Source organism: Eurypyga helias, unplaced genomic scaffold (assembly GCF_000690775.1).
Source record: "Eurypyga helias isolate BGI_N326 unplaced genomic scaffold, ASM69077v1 scaffold3229, whole genome shotgun sequence".
In the NCBI taxonomy this organism is placed as follows: Eukaryota; Metazoa; Chordata; class Aves; order Eurypygiformes; family Eurypygidae; genus Eurypyga; species Eurypyga helias.
This window is the reverse complement of record NW_010273739.1, coordinates 1-9,155: the sequence shown is the minus strand read 5'-3', so window position 1 is coordinate 9,155 and position 9,155 is coordinate 1. Positions and strand designations below refer to the sequence as shown.

Sequence of the window (9,155 nt, the reverse complement as noted above, 5' to 3'; positions counted from 1 at the left end):
TTTAGGCAAGGGGCAAGCTGAGATGGTGAAAAACCTAACACCAGCATCATGTGGAAAGGTTCTTGCCTGGGCCTTTGTGTATGAGCAGCCTGCGTGAGCAACGGCCTTTTCCAGACTCCACATACCAGCAAGTGGAATGTCACCTCCAGTCTACCTCTTTCAGTTGCCTGGGGCTACTTTAAAAACACACCTCAGTGGGAGAGTAGGCCCTTGCCTGCTTCCTAACTCGACTCCTCAATGTGCAGTTCCTGCACTCTGATCCTGCTAAGAACTCACAAGTGATCACTAGCAATTGTAGAAACAGGCCAAAACAGAGACTGAGCTCAGCTCTCTCCATCTCTGCCCTCAGTGCTCCTTCACAGTCACCCATAAAGCACTGTAGGTAGTGGAGAACGTGGAAACCGGCAATGGAAAGCCAATGAGCAGGACCCTGGACTCTTGCTGTTCTGGAAGGTTCCTCCACTAAAAGCAAATCAACCCACCACCAGATTCAAGCCCACAGCCAAGCACGTCCCTCCACAGAAGCCAGCCTGTACACCCCTTGCTGTCTGGAAGCTTTGACAGAGATGGGAAAAGAGGAGTCTCATCTTCATCACATGCCTGATTCCAGTCAGAGAAGAGTTTGTGCTGGTATTAAAGATGTCGACTTCCACGTGACTTGTTATAAGGGATCCTGGATGACAGTGTAGTGGGCAGAGGAGTCTGTTCCAGCACGGTCGTCACACTGTGAGGAGCTGCTCTGCTGCTGTTTCTCAGGAAAATACAGCGTTTTATGAATCAGATCTTTGACAGCAGAAACATCGCCTCTTTCTGCAGAGAAGAAGGAAAGACAGTTACAGACTCTCAACAGGCCGTATGAAAGCCCCTCTTCCTCAAGGAGTACCTGGTACTCTAGCTCCCAGCACGTTACCTGCCGGCAGCCCTTCCTCTCTTTTTTCCTGTACATCCTTCACCCCTTCTACACTCACCCACACCCAGCTGCTGCAGGAGAATTCCAAACTCGGGGTCACAATCCAGGATTTTCAACAGGTTAGTGGACTCCATTCTCTCCAACTGCACATCCCAGTAGATGTAGATCTTCTGATTGAAGCCAACATAAACCAGGCAGGGGCTGTTGCTTCCTCCTTTACATGCATAGAGGCCTGCAGAAAGCAAATTGTGGAGATCTGACAACTTGTAAAAGGGCAGAGAAAGCAAATATGTAACTTCTCATGATGAGGTACCAAAGCTGTTAGCAGAAAGCAGCAAGCACCTGGGGTTAGGGGCACAGACATGGACTTGGGCACAGGGAGACAATCCAATAAAATGTCTTTAAATCATTGGAACTTGGGGATTTGTGAGCTGCTTCCTGCAGGTCTGAGAGAGGGGACTGAGCAAAGCCAAGGCTCAGGCTGGTTCCACTGGGGCTCCTTTCCACTTGAAAAACAGCTTAGAAGTCTGCAAATTAAAAAAGCAGTGGGGAAGACAGGAGACCACTATAGCACTCCCAAAAAGGACAGGGGAAAAAAAACCCCACCCCAAACCTAAAACCATTACAAACCAACCTAGCATCACCTCCTCTCACCCCTACTTTTCCCAGATGCCAACAGAGGAAAGACTGGCTGGGCCTCCTGCAGTATATGCACAGGGAAATTATACCCCCCTGCAGGCAGACAAAGGATTCCAGATCTCATGGAGGGAGTAGTGGCTCTGAAGGAGAAATGCTGTGAGGGCTGGCTTTGCAGTCAGGCTCCCCACCTGCACAGAACGCGCTGACATTCTCATCTGCTTGAAATCTGGCAACAGTCCGATTGTGGTTGATGATGTACGTCTGACCATCCCATGCACAGGCAATCACCTCCTCATGCCCATTGCCCTGCAGGAACCATAAGATTGCACATTAACAGAGACATCAACTATTCTCAGAGGCAGTCAAGCATTTTTCCTGTTTATTCAGAGACAGAACACTACTTTTGGACGTTTTGTCCAGACTCTTTGCACTTGTCCAGTGTTTTTGCACTGGGAGTCCATCTCTCTTCTCTACTGTAATCCTTATGTATCCTAAGGGCTTGTAGACAATCAGGGTATTAGCAGTGCGGGAAACCATTCAGCTCTGCAATAAGAGCAGCTGTGGGATGAAAAAGTCCATAGCAGCACGCTGGACTAAGTCAAACAGGCAGACACAGCTCAACCTCTGGCAGGTGGACAGGCTGATGTGAGTGCAGAATGCACAGACACAGCCAGAGCCCTCTGTATGTCACCCAGAGATACTCCCAGCCTTTTTCAGTTGAGTTACACTCCCTCCACCCTTCCTAAATTCATACATGCAAAGCCATGTTGAGTTATTGCCTCCAGCCCTCCCAGCCCTATTCAGACACTCACGGTAACATCCAGCTTTTCCACAGCAAACAGCTGATGATCAACCTGCACAGACCAGAGCAGCTTGTCTGCTCCCTCCATAAGCTTCAGTGTTCCTGAAGGGAGAGGGGGAGAAGGGAGGAGGGAAAAAAATAAAGATTGTCTTGAAAACATTAAAAGGGAGCAAGGCGTTCGCTAACACTGCGTGCCGCACAATCCTTCAACGTGGACCTTAGGGTCCACGGGCAGAGGGTTGGGCCCGTGGTAGAGGCTGTGGTTGATAACAGACAACACAGTCTCAGGTCTGGAAAGGACAGCAGTACATTATCTTGTCATCAGTGACTAGAAACAGAGAGGAAAAATGGCCCTGCTAATTGGACTGTGCTCAAAGACAAGAAAAGCGCCCAAAACCGGCTCCCAAAGTACAGTACATCAACAGAGCTCACACGAGACCATGAGTGAACTTGAAGCTTCTCTCACCACGTCCCACAGATCACGTCATCTCGGGACAGCATGCTGACAGCTGAGAGCTGGCTGGCCAATTGCACGGGCATGGCCCCTGGCTGCTAAAACCATACAGGACCTCACATACCACTTTTCTATCATCCAGAGATACTGTGATAGCACTGACGGGAGGCTGGCTGTGAAAGAGTGGAATATAAATACAAGTCCATCCTCACAGCGCCCCGCAGCCTTGGTAAGGCTTAGGAATGAACCACAGCCAGGCAGGAAGCCTTGTCAGATGCAGAAGCTTCAGAGTTCAGGCCCAGAGAATTATCAGAAATTCTCTACCAGGGCATAACTGGGCAGGTGGACATCTGGCCCAAACAGGGCAGGCTGCCTAACTGGGAAGAGAGAAGCACAGCATCTTATCTCCACACTGTTGGGTTTTGGACAGAAACCCTGCATTTAGCTCACGAGATTCAGTTCTGATGTAGCCTGTCCTATCACTTCTCAGTCAGGGACACAGCAGAACCTGGCTCCGGCTCCTCTCTACCAATACTCAAGTTACAGCATCCGTTTCCTCTACTGCTTCTGGAAACAACCCAAGCCCCTTCAAGTACAAGGACACATCCCTGCTATGGTTTAGAGGCTCCTGTCCATGTGAACGGCACTGTTGAACCAGCATCTCAAACAGCTGTTTGAAGTCAGCAGATGAAAGTTCTAGCCTCACTCTCCACCTCAAGCTTTCAACAACTCTTACCTTGGCTCCTCTCAGCTTTCATGCCTCCATATATTATATGTCAAAAGGGCTCTTTGAGTCAACTTCTCTTGCCTGACCCAGGAAGCATTTCTGAAGTCCATCTCCCTCTTCTTTCAAAACCAAAAGCACTGAGCTTCTGGTTACCTGCTTTGAATTAGCGACAGGCCTTGGCTGCCCCACGGGCCTTTCTTCCAGGACAGTGGTAGGACTTACCATCCAGAGTACAGAGGGCAAAGAGACCAGAGCCACTATTCTCACTGGAGCCGCCTGTAAGAGCACAAGAGAATTACAGGAGTTGATGCTGTTTTATGAGCGTTGTCCCCTCCCGCTCCAGAAAAAAGAAAGATCCAAACCAAGATGATCCATCCTGCCTCCTTTTTTGCCCAGCCTTGACACTGTGCTTAGCGCCTATCTGCAGATTCTTGCCATCAATCGTACTTCATGCTGGCTTTTACTTGTAGGGCACTGGCATCTCAAAATCCAAGACCTTTGGTTTGCACTGATATAGGCATGTCTAGCTCTGCTGGCTGCTCAGTATGTGTGTACCACATACGCACTTGCAGGCTCACGGCAGTTCCAGCTTTAGTGGACTGCATCACATCCTCTCCAGGCTCCAGAAATGCGTAAGCACAGGCAGGACCATCACAAGGGACAAAGTGAACAGCTGAAGCGACAACAAGAGTGTAACGCTGCGCCTTCACAGTTTCTTTCAAGGACAGGAACAAGGCCTTCAGCTGATCTGGGAAGGTGTGTGTGGGGCGAGGAGGGAAAAAAAAAAAAAAAAGGCAGCCCCACCAAAAGGATAAAGCACGACTCACATCAGCACATAAGCAACGCCGAACGAGTCTGTGGAGACCACGCCACCAACTCTGTTGTACTCGCTACAGCAAAACTAAACAGCAGCTGTGATCCTCTCCCAGCAAAGGAGAGGCTCACAGAGAGAGACCTTGCTTTATGAGCAGATTAGACATCTGCCTTCATGGTCATCTGCACACTCAGCCCTGGCTTTCCTGGGCTTTCCTTAACCCCCCCCCCAAGCAGTATCCACTCCAAAGCCTGTATATCACAGTTGTGTGCAGGACAACACCGACAAATGTGACTGGTTACTCTGAAGAGGAGACTCCTCTGATCACCAGGCTGCCTCGGCCCTTCAGTACACTCTCTACTGAGCTACCTGTCAGAAGACATGCAGGGTCAGATTTTGAAAGTGCTGTCACACTTGGTGGAGGAGGACTGGAGCTGTATTCAGCTATGGTCATCCTGAATCCTTTCGGGGACAGTGCAGCAGAGAGACTGGCTCCCCGAGATCTGCCAGAATCCAGGAAACCTGGCAGTCAGGGACAAGCCAGCAGAGCTGAAAGCAAATACGGAGTTTCCCCAGAATGATGTAATACTGCCAGCCCACCTCCCCAGCTCATAGACTGATCCAAGCTACAACACCCTGCGTGTTCCCAGGACACAGACTACCTCATTCCTGCAGATCAGCTTAAAGCAAACGGTCAGCTGGTTGAGTGCTCTGCTGCCCCCAGGTGAAATTCATCCAGATAGCCTCCAATCCGAAAGATCGGCTGTGTCCCCCTTGCAAACTGGTCAGCACGGCACTCTTCAGCTGTTTCAGTGCTGATGGGCCAGCATCAGTGGGCTTTTCCCAACCTTCTCTTCACCCGTTATTCTGCACGCCTTCATTTCTCAGGCACCTCCCATTAGATGCAAGGCTTTGTATACAGTGAAATAACTGATGTCAAGCTCTGTTCACCGTGCTGCTCATGGCAGCATCCAAGATGCAGGAAACATGACAAACCTACAACTAAGGAGGAGGGGTACTCTGGGGAAGGGGACTAAGAGGGTTTTCAGTGGATTCCTCTTCTTCCCTAGCTCTAATTACATCGGACAGCCTAAACTGTTCTCAGGCAGCACTGCAGGGGGTAAACGTGGACACAGCAAATTGAGAAAGTGATCTGTCATGGGAATTTTCTGCCGCCTTGTATTATGCCCACATGCTCCAAGGGGGATTGAAAGCTGCTTATTCTCTGTAAGTACCAAAGGAGAGTTCAGCGGGTGCACCAGGCCCAGGTCAGAGCACAAAGCAGTTACACGAGGGAAGCAGTGGCAGCGTGCAGGACAACTCTGGGCACACCAATGTATCAGGGCTGAGAGGAGCCAGCAGCTCTGTAGAGCTTAGATACAACAGCTGAACAGAATATGTTGGAAGGAGACAGAAGACAGTGATCTAAATGAAATATGGAAGCAGACTGGAGGGGTTGGGACTGCATAGGTGAAGGAAGAGCAGGATATAGCTTCTAGGTATCAGGAATCAAATGCTATGAAGCACAAAAGCAAGAATAAAGATGAGGCTGTGGAAAGGAAGAGATGCACCTAGAGAACAAGAGGAGGGTATAAGCTGTAACCACGCAAAAGCAAAGATCGGGGACATCTGCAGGAGCAAGGCATGGCAGCCACTAAATGCAGGCCAGTGGAGGCTGCAGCGAAACGGCTGTGCTAGGTGAAGAGTAAGAGCGACCTAGGCAAGGACAAAGGCTATAAAAAGTCCAGGCGCAAATATCCAGCTGTCTTTCTTTGGGAACTGGCTAACAGTAGCCAAGGCCCCTCTGTTCTTGCAGCTGCTTCCCACTGTTAGTGTTCAACCACAGAAAATCTGATTTCATGCTGGACTGACATACTGAAAAACTATCAGGAGCAACTGTTGAGCCAGAGACACCAAGTTCCTAATTCTCTCACCTCGGCCAATGCTACCAATTAGATGGGTGGAAACATTCTTGTTGTGAATCCGTCCAGATGTTTGGTGTAGAATAACATCTCGAATAGGGGCCTCGCTATTTTAAGAGACAGACATCAGGGAAAGGTTAGGGAACCATGCCTGGGACTGTGCCAGAACAATCAAGTGGCATACTCCAAAGCTCCAGAGATTGACAGAGTTTGTGCATAGGTTAGCCCTTTAATGGTAAAGGCCAAAGAAATAGATGCATGCCACCCCGGCTATGAAAGGAACTTTCTGGTGTTTAAAAAACAAAACCACAATGATTTGATGCATCAGAAGACTGGAAACAGCTTAAAAAAAAAAGTCACTAAAACATATTCAAGGGAAAAAAAAAAAAAAAAGACAATTTTTGTCATTACTGTCACATAAGCCTGGCTGCTTTTCACTCAAGAAGTGCCTGCCCAGAGTTGAACAGGTTGGTGAGAGAGCATGCCTGGGCCTGGTTTCTGGCTAGGAGGCTACCATTCCACGAACGTCCCCAAGACCTCAAGGAGACTTGGCTATCTCCCCACCTGCTGCAGTTTTCTGGGTCTGCCTTAAAGTCTCACAGAACACCACAAAAGCACCTGAATTCCTCACAGTGCCAAGCACAAGAGGCTTACTGCTCATCCTGATTCCTCTGGCTGTGATTTACAGCACTGGCTGCCAGAGGTCTCATTAGGAAAACCTCTGATTACCTCACCTGGAAGAAACGAGTGAATGAACCCAAAGTGTCATCCTGGGCTTCAGACTAACCATGTGTGCTGGTTTTGGCTGGGATAGAGTTAACTTTCTTCACAGTAACTAGTGTGAGGCTATGTTTTGGATTTGTCCTGAGAAGAATGTCAGTAACACTGATGTTTTAGTTGTTGCCAAGCAATATTTACATGAAGCCAAGGGCTTTTTCAGTTTCTCATACCTCCCCTCTTCTGGAGGTACCACAGCCACCAAAACTGACCAAAGGGATATTTAATGCCATAAGGACTCAGGCTCACCATATAAGCTGGGGGAAGTTGGTCAAGAGGAGGGTGAAACCGCTGCTTGGGGACTGGATGGGTGTCAGTCAGCAGGTGGTAAACAGTTGCATCACTTGGGGTTTTTTCCCTCCTTGGGCTTTGCCTCTCTCCCTTTTTTGCGTTGTTTTCGTTATGTATTATTATTGGCAGTAGTAGTATTTCAATTATTAAACTGTTCTTATCTCAACCCCCTCTTCCCTTTCTTCCTCCGATCCTCTCCCCACCCCAGTGTGCGCACGCACGCGAGTAGCTGCGTGGTGCTTAGCTGCTGACTGGGGTTAAACCACAACACTGGCCTTGGCTCACCCTTTCAGGTGCTACCCTACCCACCATTAGAATAGTAGGCAATCTGGTGACCTTTCTCTGGAGATCTAGGTCATTCATTTCCCTGCCTTACCCCCAGTAATGCCCCCCTCACTGGTTTTGCCACTCTCCTTGCCCACCCCAAGGAGAGTGGGACACAAGGAAAGCAGCAGTATTTGTTTCCGCGATAGAGACATGATGACTGTTCATAGAAGCTTAGATGTAGGTGGGCTTAAGTCAACAACTCCCAGCAGCACAGAAGGTCAGTGAAGCAAGGACAAGACAGCCCCCAGCCGCCCCTGCCACCCTCACCCCACTCAGAAAGGTGCTGTGGTGGTGTCCCCTTGTGACGGGCATCTACAGCAGACTCTCCTCATCCACCCCGTGCAGCAACGCTCTTCACCTGCTTGGGGCAGAGTTGTCGGTTCCCTCCGTCGTGGCCTGCTGCTCAGAGTCCCAGGTGCAGAGCAGAATGGCGTAACCGCAGCCCGGCTGAGACACCATCATCTCCGGTGAACCGTCAGGGCCTGGGTTCACAGACAGACTGTCCACCTGTACTGGCAGAGGAAAACCATGGAGAGCTCTCTTGAACTAAGAACTTTAAACACCTCAGAAGGGTTCGCTGTGCTCCTTGTACCTAAACTTGAACATGGCAGATCTTCTGACAGAGCTGAGCGGAAGCTGAACGTCCAAGTTACTGTAAAAGGTTATGTTTCGCTGCCAAAAGCCACATAAAAAAACACTAGTATTTCCATTACAGCTCTCTAGCTGGGTGAGAGCAAGAGACTGTTTCCCAGACCAACCCACCAGCTGCTCCACATGTATAGGACAACTACTGGGCAAATGTCCTTTCAAGTCATCAACGTGACAATTGCTTTGTTCATCAGACAGAGATTTTGTGCTGTTTCCCTTGGGAGAGGTGGCTCTGTATGACAAGTTCTGCTCTGAACATCCTGTTTCCTTACCTGACCTTCTAGCAGCCATTTTTGCAGCAGGAGGAGCTGCCCAGAGACATGGTCCGAATTCTCCGACAAGTCTTCCCAGCGGAAGGCACGTACCACCCTGTCAGTGTAACCCACCACCAACTCACACTTCCCATCTCCATCTGTAGGGAATACAAGGAGATAGATGGGGTCTCTCAAGCTTTCGTAGCCCCAAGACAGCCAGAATTCAGAAAACACTGTTCTGGTTTCCATCAGGTAGCATCCCTGACGATCCCAAAGCTGTAACAAGAACTTGCGCTTCAGGAAAATTTCTGAAGTTCTTGCTTCTCCATGATTTGGCTGTGGTTTGTTAGAGCACCTGTTTCAGCAATATAGTAACTTCCTTCTGCGAGTCCCACACACCTTCCCTCTCTCTCCCCCACCACCTCATACCCACAAAGTCCCTCCCCCTGAACTCCCACACCAGCTTCCCAGCTCACCAATGTCACTGATCAGCATGACCTTGGTGTTGGCAGGAATGTGCTGCTTGAACACTGGCTTCTGCTCTTCTGCTGCAGCCAACTCATGATGGCCTGAAGCATCTGGGTGTTTTG

At 49.5% G+C, this 9,155-nt stretch overlaps 1 protein-coding gene across 1 annotated transcript; it reads right to left on the bottom strand.

The window, feature by feature from the left end:
* Positions 1 to 661: 661 nt before the first annotated feature.
* ITFG2 (integrin alpha FG-GAP repeat containing 2) lies at positions 662 to 9,147 on the bottom strand (the record flags this gene model as incomplete). Its single annotated transcript, XM_010159562.1, has 9 exons — positions 662 to 810; positions 969 to 1,142; positions 1,738 to 1,855; positions 2,362 to 2,453; positions 3,755 to 3,808; positions 6,281 to 6,375; positions 8,022 to 8,170; positions 8,584 to 8,723; positions 9,042 to 9,147. Coding segments are annotated over 9 exons (1,077 nt in total), but the record flags the coding sequence as incomplete, so codon positions are not given.
* Between the last annotated feature and the right edge of the window lie 8 nt (positions 9,148 to 9,155).